Raw genomic sequence first — 14,559 nt, 5'->3', positions numbered from 1 at the left:
ACAGAATAATATTAATTAATAAATTAAGATTAATTGAAGAAAAAAAGAGATTAATTGAGAGAATAATCAAGATTTTATGTTTTTTTTTATAACATTGATATTTTTACACTAAGGAGAGGGGGTGTTCGACTAAGCCACATAATGTACAACTTAATTTAACATCGAATTCATCATTTACTAAATTTAAACCCAAAACCTATCAGGTGGGCAAAATAAAACAAAACAAAAAAAAATGCACCAATTAGGCGCGGTGGCAGGTCACGTTAGAAATAGTGGCGGGCACTACAGAATAATATTAAATAATAAATTAAGATTAATTGAAGAAAAAAAAAAAATTAATTGAGAGAATAATCAAGATTTAATGTTTTTTTTTTTTTGAGTACATTGATATTGGGAGTTCAGCTAAACCACACAATGGACAGTCTAATTTGGTATCGAATTCGTCATCTACGAAATTTGAACTAAGATCTCTCACTCTCAATGAGGAGGAATACCACCAGACCGTAGTACTGAGTGGTAATCAAGATTTAATGTTTAATTATTTAATAATAATTTATTAATGATTTAGGAAAACGACAGCAACAGTAGGAGTCGCCACCTAGGGCTGCAAATAAAATTTCTATGGTTGTCTCACTGTAACCGTTGGCGCAAAAACAAAACTCCAAAACGACAACGCATCAGCACAAAAAGGTCCACCAAAACCAGACCCTTTTTCCACTATTTCCAGCTCCGTCGGACCCAACTCGGGCCCCCATCTTGGTCCCGGACCTCCGCATTTCCACCATCGCCGCCTCTCACTCTCACACCGCTCCTTCCTCCCCGTGCTCCTCAGTACTCTCTCTCTCTGTAGTATTGTCATCATATTTTTTTTTGTGTATTTATATTTAATTTCGGGAGAAATTTATGTAATTTAGGCAGTCGGAGATGGCGAAAGCTTCAACGGGCCACCACGATGAATTTGAAGACGACGATGAAGTGTCTCATGGAGGTCTCTCTCTCTCTCTCTCTCTCTCTCTCTCTCTCTCTCCTCTGTGAGCTAAAAGTTGTGGCTCTGTTGGTTTTTATTTTATATTATTTTGAAGAAATAAAGAATTTTAATTTTTTGAAAAATAATAAATTGGTATGCGAGTGAAGCTAATGAGGAAATGATAGGGGAATTGGCAGTGAAGGTAGAAGGGCAAGGCAGGGAGAAGAACCGGTCCAAACATTCCGAAACCGAGCAACGTCGGAGGAGCAAGATTAATGAGAGGCAAGCTCTTCAAGCTCAAAGCTTTACCCTTTCTATTTCAAGCACTCCCTTAATTGTTCTTTGTCGATCTTGGTTGTATATTGTTCGATTTTCCGTGTTGCTTGAACTCGAAAAATTTCTGATTCGAATGCCAATCGTCACAATGTATCTACCTGGAAAAGTTGACAGTATATATTTTGTTGAATGTTATGCTCAAATTATGAGTTGTTGAATTAAAGTGATTTTTTCTTCTTAAAAATCGAAACTTTACGATTACCAAATTCTTTAAATTGTTTGACCTTGTAGGCGAACAATTTCCAAGCCTATTTGGCTATTCGAAACTCAATTTGTGAATTGGTCATGCAAGTTAGCAAACTTGAGAAGCGATTACCGAGTGGTTATTTGTTTGTTTATTTCTAATGAAAGCATTTTGTGTTGAATTTCAATTGTAGTCTTCCCTCCCTTCTCGTTGTCGTATAAAGTTTTTATCTTTTTTTGCTGCTGCTTTGTGCCATGCGGGTCTTTTTGTTCTAGTAGCATGGGTGTAAACTGTTCACTCACCTGGGCAATATATATTTCTGAGGCAGATTTCAGATGTTGAGAGATATCATACCCCAGAATGATCAGAAAAGAGATAAGGCTTCGTTGTTGTTGGAGGTATGCATTCCAATCGTGTTTTTAACGTTTTATCCTCGTTAACTTATTCTTTTGGTGGAATGTGTTCAGCATCATATTGAAATATTACTGTATCTATATGCAGGTTATAGAGTATATAAATTTTTTACAGGAGAAGGTAAATTTATACGAGGGGTCATACCAAGGGTGGAGTCCGGAGCCAACCAAACTGGTGCCATGGGTAAAATTCTAATGCTCGATACCTGTTTCTGCGTGTGTGGTATTGTTTGCTTGCATGTGATATGGTATTGGAGTCATATGTCTTTATCACTTTTGTATTGCATTGTCAATCTCTATACATGTTACTTTGAGCCTGAAAAAGGTGAAAGGACCTGTTTTGACCAGACGACGACATTTGCTAGACATACTTTGGATTGGCATGTGCTAACAAGCATGTCCAACTAGTGACAATAGAAGCTTGCCTTTATACCACGGGATTCACTGTCGGACTGTATCTTTTGCAATAGTTCATTTGTGTAATTTTCAAATTAATAGACGGAAGCTGCAGTTTATGTTCTTATTACGGGTGGAAGAACAAAATTGGAAAACTATAAAATTCTGTTGTGCTTTACATCATAACATGTATATGGTACATGAGACAAACACCACATAGACACCTGCACAAAACAGTTGCAACATGCACCCAAATCCAGGCAGAGAAGCTCTTTTACTGTTACTGGGAGAACAAGATCTTACCGGAGATGACTCAAACCCTATATATTTTTGGGCTTATTTAGGATTTTGAAGTTTACTTCTGACTTTAAGAAATAGTATGGCTAGCAACTGTCTCGGTGTTACCAAATACATATAGATTGCCTAGTGTATTGAATATAGTAGTCTGCCCCGTGGAAACTTAGTGACCTCCCATTTATTTGTTTGCCACAGAAAAATCATAACAGGTCTGGAGAAAATTTAGCAGATCAGTCTCAAGTTATGAACAATGGTTCGGGTAATGAGAATAATGTGGTTGTCTCACCAGCAATGCTCCCCAACACTCAAAACTCACTGGATCACATTGCTGGGCTAGCTACTCAATTGGTTCCTAATGTGCAGCAACAATGCATCTTAGACTCTATTGGGAGTGGAGTACCCACACAACCGTTGCAGGAATCTATTATTGATGTTCGGAACATGGCTTCTCGGCCGCAATTCCCATCGTTGGCGGGTATAACATCTTCAACCGTTTCAGATGGTAAACTGAATAAACAGGATGAACATAGTGGATCTGGTAGCATCTCAAGTGCCTACTCTCAAGGGTGAGCTCCCAGAAATATCTCTCAATAACTTTATTGCACCAGCTACCAAATATTTTTATTTTAATTAACATGTTTATCTTCTTGGAGTACCAACCATGTCTATGAGCGGAGACTTGAAAATAGTCGATTGGCATATTACAAGAAGTTATCATAATAAAGTTTTGGCTTTTTAGCCAAAATGGTCCCTGAGATTTGCATAACTTCTCACTTTGGTCCTTGAGATTTGAAATAGATAGAATTGGTCTCTGAGTTTGTCCACAATCAATCATTTTATGTGAAAAATCTTCATAAAATAAGAATAAAATTACAACATACCCTCAAATTTGGTCAAATTATTTTGGCATATTGTTTACTAAATTGAGGGCAATTTTGTTATTTTGATCCTTATTTAACATAATTTTTCACCCAAGGAACAAAATGATTGATGGTAGACAATCTCAGGGACCACTTCTATTGATTTCAAATCTTAGGGACCAAAGTGAGGAGTTGTGCAAATCTCAGTGACCATTTTGGCTAAAAAGCCTAAATTTTTTTTTTATGGAAAAGTAACATTGCGCTGTTTCTGAGTCGGTTTTTGTGTTGAGCAGGGTTTTGAACAATCTGACGCAAGCACTGCAATCTGCTGGTCTGGACTTGTCCCTGGCCAGCATCTCTGTTCAAATGGATGTTGCAAATCGAGCAAGCAGTGGGCTGACATCTGTAGCATCTAGTTCTAAGGTTCGTTCATAATCTCTAACCATCATGCTAAACCCCATTGTTACTGTGACTGCTACATCTGCTACCAATAGAAATTTACAATCTTTCCCTTTTGCTTTAATATTTGTTCGTTCAGGCACGTGTAAACCGATCCATGAACAATCAAATGATGACACAGGCTCAAGTAAGTACCTGTGATGGGGGATTTGAACCGGCTCATAAGCGGTACAGAACAAGAGACGGCTAGACTAGTAGATAGTTTCTAGCTTTTCTTAGTGTGTTATATTTGGTTTTCGTGGTTTTATTGGGGTTGACGGGGTTCTCGGGTAGGTCACATTTTGTTTGGAAATTATATTGGCAACAGAACAACTAGGCTAAAGGTCAATTGTATATGTTTTGTGCTCCTTTGTGCATGAATTTTCCGTAGATAGAAGTGTGAGATATTCATTTGTTGGTACTTTTGAAGTTTCAGATGGATGGTTCCATGCATCAAAAGTGAAGCGGCTTTCGGCCCTGTTTATGTTCTCTTGGATCACTCATTTCAACTAACATAGTTTCTCTCGCTCTCTAAACCACACTGAAGAAAAATTCTAGAATGAACTGGCTCATAACATGTACCGAGTTTCATAACTGTTAAACTCTTAGCTAAGAATTCAACGACTAAAACTCCCAAAACAATTTGTTCAAAGAAAACATTCATTGAGAAGTATTGCGACAATATTTCAAGCTAATTACGCACCCTCATATCCTTGAGGACTGTAATTCAATCATACAGTATCACGATTTTAAATAATAATAATAATAATTTGAAATAGTGTTACAGTAACATTTCTATTCTCCGCATTATATTAGGCATGATTTCTTCTTTAATATTATGCTTGGAAGCATGGGGTTGGTGTACCCTAACTTCTAAAATAATACATATATTTTATTTTGATGGGAACTAAGCAACCTAGGTATAACCGAAAAACTAAACAACGAAGAAGAAACATCGGATTCTCTTTGTGAGGATTCCAGGAATCCTCAAATCGTGTTCGTTTATCGTATATTGTGCGGTCAATTTTCTTCAGATACTATTTATATTTAATTTTAAATAAAAATATTTAAAATAATTTTTAACTGTACAATATACGATAAACTTATATGATTTGAGAATTCTCAAAAAAGAGGAACCGAAGAAGATTCTCATTCGAGAAACAAGGTTTGGTGCAGACTCCTAAACTAATAAATTAAGGATATGAAATGATGGGGATCATACCTTAGAAATATCAGCTTTCCAGATGCCATGTTGCTGTCAGCGTTGGAGGCTTTTGGCCCCACCAATCTCATTCGCCTACGCATGCCTAGTTCACCGCGTTCACTTTTTGTATTTTATCCACAAAAGTAATTGAAGTTTTTGTTAATTATTTTCTTATGGAATCAACATAGTCGAGATTTTTTTCCGGATTTTTAGTATTCAGTGTCCAAAGGTTCAGAGATTTGGATCATTGAAGAAAGAGAAAGATAGATCCAGACTCTTCATTTGTGTAAGATGGATCAGTGGAATAAACTAATGAGGACCGCATGATTTAAAATAAGTGGTTTGAATCTTCAAATCCGTCGGCTTCGAATACAGAGATTCACAGAAGATCTCAATTCCATTCAGATGATATGACCATGGATTAGTTCACCAATATCTTGTTGCAAAAAATGATGCTTACACAAGTACATGAGAGATTTTGAGGAAAGTGAACTACATTGCCCCTTATTTAATTACAATGATCTTATCTGGTATTCTCTCCATAAAACCTGATTTATTAATGAAAACTCTTACAAATTTTTCCAAATGCTTTTTGATCAAGAGCATCCGAAGCCGAGGGAGAGACTTACATGCACCTCTAGAACGCAGCGTGACGTCCTAAATCTTTCCCCCGAAGCAGTGGCTCCAAGATCAAACCCCCCCAACCCAATTCTATGTACATTAAACTACTGCCTGTGAAAAATTCTCAATGGTACAAAATGCAGATAATTTTGAAGGGGAAAAAACCAATCTCTTTGTCATGCTAAGATCCTTTGGTTCTGAAGGGTTCATCTAACAGCTGCAAACATTCATGTGGATTTGAGTAGAAGTAATCTTCCTCCTTTGGTTTATCTGGGATCGAAACTCGCTTCTTCGGGCTCCCCATCCGATTGGCGTGAGCTTCCTTCACAATGTAAGAGAACTCATCCCAGCTCAATGAGCCAGTGCTGAATTGTTCTATTAATCCAATCAGTAGCCTTCTGTCTAATAAAACTGTCTTTTTGAAACCCAAGAATCTGAAGCATGAAAAAAAGCCAAGGAGAAACTTATTTCTCGGATCAAAACATCATTTGAAATTAACAGATATTATCTTGCTAAAAAGTTAAAAAGGTTAGACGATGTTCTGAACTAGTAATCTATGGAGATGGGGATTGAACATGTATTTACCTGCGTTGGCCTTCAACAACTTTAGCCATGTTTCCATCGTACGTAGGAATAAATATATCACTCTCTAAGGAGACTAGATAGTCCAACGCTGCCATTTGGGAAGAGTGGTTCAGGAAAAACCTCAAATCCGAAGGCTCCAGCAGCGTCTCTTTTCTGACCTGTTGCACAAAAGTTCAAGATAACTGTTATGGCAGTCGTATGATGTATAATTGTTGAATAGGTTGCTTCTTCTTCTTCCTTTTACTTACCAAATTCGGAAAAGCAGCTTTTAAACCTTGCATCCTTCTGTTTCCGCCATACATTTCTCCAGAGGCGATATAAATCTGGACGTTGTGATCAATTCCAAGTGCAACCAACACCAGAGCAGTTTCCTCTGGTGTTAGGGGGCACAAGCCTTCTAGCCTTTTCGTTTCCGAATTTATGTCTTTGATCTTCCACAAGGGGTTAGCATATCTAACAATTTCCATAATTAAAAGAGGTTAATAATCGAAAAACTAGTAATGATTGATGCATGAAAAGATTAAAAATGGAAAGAGGATTTACCGCATTTTGGTGAGTTCTTCTTCCTCATCATTGCTGCAACCATGACTGCAGCCAGAGAATGCCAACATATCCATTTCGTATCGGAGATGAAGAGCCAGAAAAGGGCCCTTTTCTCTCAAAATCCTGAGAAGCTTTCTACCGATTTCCTCAATCTGGGAAGTGAATCTCAGAGCATGGAAATTAACCCGGCAGCGCAGCTTCTGGAACTCAAGAGGTAGCCCATTGTTAGCTACTCGAGCATCAGTTTTATTCAAATGTACTACTTTATACTTCTGCACCAGAGGCAGGATCTGTTGGAAAACACCTCTAGAAGTTAGTTCAATTGCTTAGAATGATCATAAACCAAAAAGGAAACAGAATGATGCTCGGATTCTAACCAACCTGATGAAGGTAGTAGGACATGTTAGACCAACTAACCGGTGGCATTGAGTATACAGTTCTTTTCCTGAGCTTCGGTGGCAATTTCCTTAATATTCGAACCTCATCTCTCAAAGATGTAATGAAATGATCAACATCAAAAATGTCCTGAAACTCACTGCCAAGTGCCAACACAAGGGGACATTCAGATTTTCCTTATTCATAAAAAGGGGTTTACAATGAGATTATGGATTCCTCGTAATTTTACTCGAAAACAAATTGACCTACCTTGCAGCCCAAAAGGAGTTTTTATCTAGCTCGGGAACTATAAGTGTGACATTCAAGTATCTGGCAACTGCAACCATATCACAGATCTGCAGGAAATCGAACAATGAGCAAAATACCATGGAGGTGGGAGACAGAACCGCGATAAAATATCAAAACCGAAGGAAAGAATGTTCAGAATTGTGATGAAGTAGGTAGCTAGCAACTCACTGCCGCTCGCATTTGATTCAATCCTCCATTGCAAGAAACCATGAGATAGCCATTGTTTTTGTAGACCCCTGAAACAAACAGCACCAGTAAATCACAACTTTTATTCATCCAAACAATTTAGCATGCACAGCAACTGATTAGAATGAAGAATGAAAATTCAATGTACTCCCTCAAACATCAGTTCTCTAAGGAGAAACGATTTCCGCGCACAATTTTTCTGGCCCTGCCCCTGCACACCTTGTTTATTTCTGTTCTTTCGATTGAATAAACCAAAGGAGAAATAAACAAGGGTGTGCGGAAATATTAAACACGAAATCAATCCAGATTTTACATCAAACAAGAACAAAACATACTCTTTGGTGGGAGAACAATTGGCATTGGAAGCTTGTTAGCCAATTCAACGGCATGAACAGGCAACTCCAACTGAGTGCAAGGACGCCAAACATTGAACAAACTAGGCCCCCTAATCAGCCAAATCCCAACCAGCTGCACCGCCGACGCCCACACCAACGCTGTAACGATCGCCCGGATGATCAGCAGCCATGAGTTCTTCAACACTGAGCTCTTCAACCTTTCAACTCTCCTTATCAACTTAAATCCCACCTTCATTGCTTCTCCGTAATTAAACTTCTCAAAGGCCTCAGCTTTGCACATTTTAAGGATCTAAAAAACTCATTCAATTTTTCCACTGATCATTTAACCATTCAACCATTCAACTAGTCAACCATTCAACCGTTCAAGCACCAAACTTGTTGCAATTCAACATAAAATATTTCACAGATGAAAGTCAATGGATGCTCGAGTAGTTATTGACATATCCGAAACCACCTCGAAAGAATTAAAAAAGATTAAATCTTTCTTGGTTCTGGTGAAGTCCGGCACTAAAATAATCAAAACACAACACCCAGATTTTCCCTGGAACCACCCCAAAAAACCCTTTCCCCCTCGTACGGCTATGAAGCTTCCGCCATTGTTGAAAAGCTTCACCAATCAAAACCCAGAAAGGAAAAACAGTAAATCTCCAAAAAGAGTTCAAAGAATGCAACTTTATGACCAATCTCGACAAACCCAACACTCACTTTGCGTTGCTCTTTGATTTTCCGGTGTGATTCCGGCCAAGAATCCGGCGAGCGCCGGGAAAGTTGAAGAATGTGGTGGCTGGAAAGAGAGTCGTAGAAGTTTCAATGAGAAACAGAAACAGAAAAAAAAGGGCTGAATCAAGGCTGGAGAGAACGCATCTATAGCAGGCCGAGCCAAAGAAGAACACCAAAGACTGAGATTACAATCTTTCTGAAAAAAAAAAAAAAAAACCCCAGAAATACTTGGTAAGAAAGGACAAAGATGAAATCAAATACAAGTCACCCTTGTTTTTTGATTATTTTTTTAGATTGTTGTTGGTAGGGAAGTGGATTTTGTAACCAGAATCTAATTACAAATAACTAGAATTAATGGATGCTATACTCACGTGTCAGTTGTTTTGCCGTATGACCAAAGTAATTCGTTTTTTATATGTTTTATTTTGTCAAATATGTTGACTCCTATGAACAAAATTAAAACCATGTTTACGTGACTTAATGATGTTTATTTTCATTTGTAAGTGAGAGTTTTAATGTTTGATTTTTATTTCTGATGGTAACGACTTCAGTACTAAATTATTATGACTTGTCTATTGTGTAGTTTACTCAAGCCCCCGCTTCTTAGCGTAAATATATTTTAAATTAAAAAATAGAACTTTTTGTTTTATCCCTTGTTAATTTAGAGAGAATTAACTTTCTATTGAAGTGTATACAATCCACGACACTCAAAATTTTGTCTAATTTGGTTGGGTTAGGGTAGGTGTAGTTTCCATTGTGGTAAAATGGATGCATTTGCTCTTTATTTTAACTTATTGGTTTTGACATATCATTCATTTTACCTAATTAAGTAAAGTTTTTGTACTATAGTCTGATGATATTCTTCTTCATTTAGAAGTAAGAGATCTTAGGTTGATATCTTATAGATGACAAATTTGATACCAAATTAGGTTTTTCATTATGTGACTTAGTCAAACTTCCCATTCTTTTAGTATAAAAGTATATCGATGTATTTAAAAAAAAAGAAAAAGTAGAGCTTCTTCATTCACATTGGGAATTCCAAAGTTGGGAATATATATATTGATAAAGAAAGCTGAACTACATACCATATGACTTCTTCGAAAAAATCAAAGACACAATTATTGTAAGAGGACAAAGTTTTTAACCATCCAAATATTACTAGTTAAGAGATTTCCATTTTTTGTACAATTGATGCCAAAACAATCAGGCTAGGTAATCCTTTGGGTAAAAGGTACAATCATCTATTTATTTGGGGCCTTTTCGTTTGCTCATTTCAAAAAAAAAAAAAAAAAACTAATGAAAAGGGTTTGAAAACTTTGACTTTTAACGATAAGGCTAAAATAAAGGATAAAATAAATAGTACCATGATTGACTTTTTAATGTAAAAATATGGTTTTTCATTAAAGTGAACAATACCGGGAACTTTTCGTTAAAATTCAAAAAAAAAAGAAGCATATATATATATATATATGAGACGGAGACGAGATACTACTTTTTTTACACATAATGTATTTTAACGATATGAATCATCGACCTCTTAAGTCTTTCCTTAAAAAAAATTATGTATATAAAATATCAACAAAATCTAAAACTATATGACCATTGGATTAAGGGTTTACAATTTCTTTGTAGAATTATATTCGTCCATTTTCTTCACTACAAATGAATATTGTAATAGTTCTGGAATTGTCTAATGTTTTTGGAAGGATGATATGAATGGTGTTCTAAAAGAAAAATGGCTCGGATCGTTAAAATATATTACGGGATGAACCTCACAAAATGTTAAAAGATTGTGTAAAATAAATGGTGTCATGGATCTGCACTATATATATACATATATATATATATATTTGTTTTTTATAAAAAAATGTTGAAAGTTCAATTGAGTGGTTACATTGTTTTACATTGCTATTTTATTGCTCTGCAATCAGCATTGCATTTTTAGTGATGGGCAAATGAAGGTAAACCTTGTGATTGCCACTTGCAAGTCTGCAACCTGCAAACAGTGATGGGGCAATCTGCAGAGCTTAATTTAGTGGTTGCGGTGCCTGACTACTTCCCTGTCACCACATATGGACATTAAACCAACACAAGTTCTGTTTTGGACAGTTTTTGGCTAGCTGTTAATAGCTCTCAGAGATGTCACTGTGATAGTAATTCAAGCTAAAACATTATCATGTTATTTTATAGTATATATAGTGTATGATTGACTTACGATAACCGCCGCAGTAGTGACTTATCCGTTGTATACAAGTTTGTTTTCTTACATTTAGGGGTAAAGTAGCCAATTGCCTTGTTATTTCTTTCATTTAAGTCAGTGAGAGTCCTGTGACCGTTTGTGCTCATGTTTTGCTTAGAGAGAGAGAAGGTTTGGAGTTTGCAATTGTGACACATGCCCGTGATATCTGTCAGTCTTTTGACAGACCAATTTGGTTTTGAATGTCATTTGGTCTGAAAATGCAACACACATTCATTTGTTTATGAGAAAGCGAATTCTAATCCATTATAATGAATATTCTCTCCGGATTTTACTATCCTAAGCTCAAAGATAAAGAATTGCGGACCAATCAAATTGAATCATGCGGTCCTCATTAATCTATTTTACTGGCCTACTTCACACAAAATAAAGGCCCGATCTATCTTTTGAACGGTCTGAATTTCTTGGTTCTTAAACTCTGGACAATGAAATCTGGAGAGGATCTCAACTCCATTATATAAAACAAAAAGGTAATTCAAGCGTTAAATTAACTCACATAACTCACATCTACGTCTAAATATGAAATAGGTAACATGTTTGTGCTTTGTTCTTCCATCACTCATCATTCACATTGACTTTTTGGTCAAAAGTGAGACTTCTCTTCATTTTGTTGTGCTTTGCCATGTAAATGAGCGGTGCCCTCATCTGAGTCGTGGGCAAACTATGAACTTTCGCCATAAAAACTATGTGTAGTTCAGTTGCTCTACACGATCAATGATTTGCGTACAAGAATCATTCAAGCGACCATGGGATAATTAAAGTGATTTTTATGTATTTTTTTCACATAGAAATTTCTATAACATTGGTATACTGTCATTGTAGTGTCCGTTGTAATGATACAAAGACATGTATTTTTTACACGGTTTGTCACAGTTATGGTACCCCCCCTCCGGCGGCCGCAAGTTCTCATTTGGGTGGCGTTTGATCATCTTCAATTGATTCGATCCGACGATCAGAAATTCAGAGAAATATGTAGAAGGTAAAAAGGGTTGTGTAGGTATCACCATCCTTCTCCTTTATCTCCCCCTCCATACGCTATTTACTCTCGTCATTGAGTTGAACAAATTTAAAGTGGTCTTACTTATACTTCTATGACCTTTTCTTTTTAAAAAAAATTATTCTTATTAAAAAGAAGGGAATGGTTAAAACTATTAGAACAATTTAAGAAATGAGTGTTTTAAACCTGTGACGTCTGAGTGAAAACTCAACATCCTATCCACTAGGATATTGGACCACATGTATTTTTTATTTTTATTTTATTTTTAATACTTGTACGACTATATCTTCATCAAAAATCAATTAAAAACTGTGAATTACGTCATCGTTGAGTTTTTGCGTGATCTTTTACAAGTGCAGTAAAATAACATTACTGAGTTCAATAAGCAAACGTTGGTGAACATTCAGCATAAATGTAAAAGGGCTTGAGCGATTTGGGCTTTAAGGCCCAATACAAATATTCAAATGGGCTTGCCTGGTAATTAAGATTGAAATTTGCGTCCCAATCTAGGGTTTTGCAACACTTTTTCCCCCATTTTTTCTCCAGCTAGGGTTTTAGCTGTTTCATCTCTCCATCTCTCTCTGCGGAGAAGGAAGCATGAGGGAGCTCAAGTTTCATGAGAAGAAGCTGCTGAAGAAAGTTAACTTCTTGGACTGGAAAAGAGAAGCAGGTCACAGAGAAACCCAGGTTCTGCAGCGCTACCATGTCACCGGTCGCGACGACTACAAAAAGTAGGATTTCATTTTTTTTTCCCTTAATTTCATGTCATTTTTTTCAGGTTTTATCAGTCGATTAATCTTCCGATGAACTGGGTTTTGTTTCTTTCCAATTAAAAATTTGAAAAAAAAAATTGGAAAATAGGTACTCGGGTTTGTGCCGGATGGTGCAGAAGCTGGTGCACATATTGAAGCAGTTGAACCCGAACGATCCGTATCGGATCGAAATGACCGATATGCTCTTGGAAAAACTGTGAGTCTTATTTTTTGTGTGCTTCTGATGCTGCATGTAGTTGAATTGATATGTCAGTTGAAAGTATTAATATTGCAAAGCTACATAAGAAACCCTCATAAAAAGTTGCCGAATTTTGGTCAGTTAGGTCCTAAGGAGTGTTTCTTATGGACATTATGTGTTACACTATGGGTTATCGAAAAACAAAGTAGTGATCGAGTCGAAATTTAGAAAGTTCAACCCCTCAAGTTTGGTTGTTATTGTGTTGACATAAAGAGAGAGGTGTTTGGGATGTATCGAAATTGAGAAACTTTACCCCCGAATTGTGTTCATTATTGTGTGACATAAAAAGTTGCCAAATTTTGGTCAGTTAGGTCCTAAGGAGTGTTTCTTATGGACATTATGTGTTACACTATGGGTTATCGAAAAACAAAGTAGTGATCGAGTTGAAATTTAGAAAGTTCAACCCCTCAAGTTTGGTTGTTATTGTGTTGACATAAAGAGAGAGGTGTTTGGGATGTATCGAAATTGAGAAACTTTACCCCCGAATTGTGTTCATTATGGTGTGACATAAAGAGAGAAGTGTTCGGGATCTATTCAAAGAGGTTCCGGTTGTAGATGACTTGAATATTGTATGATCCGAACTCAATAGGGTTATGTCTGTTTTAGCATCATCTTAAGTGCTCCGTGCTTAAAAGGTTTATGTTGATGACAGGTACAATATCGGTGTGATACCATCCAAGCAAAGCTTGGCATTGTGTGAACGCTTGTCGGTGTCATCCCTTTGCAGGTAATCTTCTCCTTCCTTACGCTCAATGAATTCTTATGAAACTATTGACAGAAAAGTTTGCAACAAAAGTTAGAAGACGTTCTGCCTTGGTAATTGCTAGTGTCACTACTTTATTTGACACTGTCATGAGTGATGATGGCTTACCATGTCTACGTTTACAGACGGAGGCTTTCAACCGTTTTGGTTCGATTGAAGTTTGCTGAACACCTGAAAGAAGCTGTCACATACATCGAGCAAGGACACATCCGTGTCGGTCCAGAAACTGTTACTGACCCAGCATTCCTCGTGACAAGGAATATGGAAGATTTCATTACATGGGTGGATTCATCGAAGATTAGGAGAAAGGTGCTGCAGTACAATGACAAGCTGGACGACTACGATGCAATGAATTAGGGCATCGTAACTTTAGGGTTCTTTCGGCCTTCTTCTGTTGGTGGCCGAAAAAAGAAGAACCACATTTAGTTTGCCTGGTGTATCATGTATTAAACACCTCAGATGGAGGGTTCCTTCTTTTGTTTTAAACACATTTTTCTCTACGGGTTCAATACATACATACTTATCAAGAATTTCCTATTGAAATGAGTTCGGCTTCTCTCCTAATCTCCTCACTTTCATTGCTAAGTCCCGTAATAATTGCAGATGTGTTTGGAAATGCTTTTAAAATGATTGAAAGCACTTATGATGAAAATGTTTTTGAACTCAATTTTTAGTAAAAATTTAAGTGGATCATGAAAAAGCATTTTGTGAGAAGCACATATTTGGTTATTTCTCTAAAAT

The 14,559-nt window shown here is 36.7% G+C and overlaps 3 protein-coding genes across 7 annotated transcripts; 2 read left to right on the top strand and 1 right to left on the bottom strand.

The window, feature by feature from the left end:
* The first annotated feature begins 647 nt into the window (after positions 1-647).
* LOC103442455 (transcription factor BIM2-like) lies at positions 648-4,380 on the top strand. 3 transcript variants are annotated; one of them, XM_070804965.1, is made up of 8 exons: positions 648-831; positions 915-988; positions 1,165-1,249; positions 1,816-1,885; positions 1,989-2,084; positions 2,789-3,159; positions 3,747-3,876; positions 3,992-4,380. In XM_070804965.1, exons 2-8 carry the CDS (start codon positions 925-927, stop codon positions 4,100-4,102), a joined length of 927 nt encoding a protein of 308 aa, XP_070661066.1. In that variant the 5' UTR covers positions 648-831; positions 915-924; the 3' UTR covers positions 4,103-4,380. The 3 variants fall into 3 exon arrangements, with proteins under 3 accessions (XP_070661066.1, XP_008379463.2, XP_070661065.1); XM_008381241.4 differs by having other exon boundaries at positions 651-831; positions 1,153-1,249; XM_070804964.1 differs by lacking the exon at positions 648-831 and having other exon boundaries at positions 842-988; positions 1,135-1,249.
* A 1,093-nt stretch (positions 4,381-5,473) lies between these two features.
* Positions 5,474-9,175, bottom strand: LOC103421535 (rhamnogalacturonan I rhamnosyltransferase 1). 3 transcript variants are annotated; one of them, XM_029107900.2, is made up of 9 exons: positions 8,776-9,166; positions 8,050-8,677; positions 7,697-7,764; positions 7,490-7,575; positions 7,226-7,379; positions 6,845-7,134; positions 6,550-6,754; positions 6,302-6,459; positions 5,474-6,150 (listed from the first exon to the last, which is right to left on the bottom strand). In XM_029107900.2, exons 2-9 carry the CDS (start codon positions 8,348-8,350, stop codon positions 5,898-5,900), a joined length of 1,515 nt encoding a protein of 504 aa, XP_028963733.1. In that variant the 5' UTR covers positions 8,351-8,677; positions 8,776-9,166; the 3' UTR covers positions 5,474-5,897. The 3 variants fall into 3 exon arrangements, with proteins under 3 accessions (XP_028963733.1, XP_070661178.1, XP_070661179.1); XM_070805077.1 differs by having other exon boundaries at positions 8,050-9,175; XM_070805078.1 differs by having other exon boundaries at positions 7,697-7,944; positions 8,050-9,078.
* Positions 9,176-12,532: 3,357 nt separating this feature from the next.
* LOC103442452 (uncharacterized) lies at positions 12,533-14,348 on the top strand. Its single transcript, XM_008381238.4, has 4 exons — positions 12,533-12,775; positions 12,906-13,013; positions 13,708-13,782; positions 13,944-14,348. Exons 1-4 carry the CDS (start codon positions 12,642-12,644, stop codon positions 14,173-14,175), a joined length of 549 nt encoding a protein of 182 aa, XP_008379460.2. The 5' UTR covers positions 12,533-12,641; the 3' UTR covers positions 14,176-14,348.
* Positions 14,349-14,559: the final 211 nt, after the last annotated feature.

The sequence above is a fragment of the Malus domestica genome, chromosome 09 (genome assembly GCF_042453785.1).
Source record: "Malus domestica chromosome 09, GDT2T_hap1".
NCBI classification, from domain to species: Eukaryota; Viridiplantae; Streptophyta; class Magnoliopsida; order Rosales; family Rosaceae; genus Malus; species Malus domestica.
This window is presented reverse-complemented; position numbering and strand designations above follow the sequence as displayed.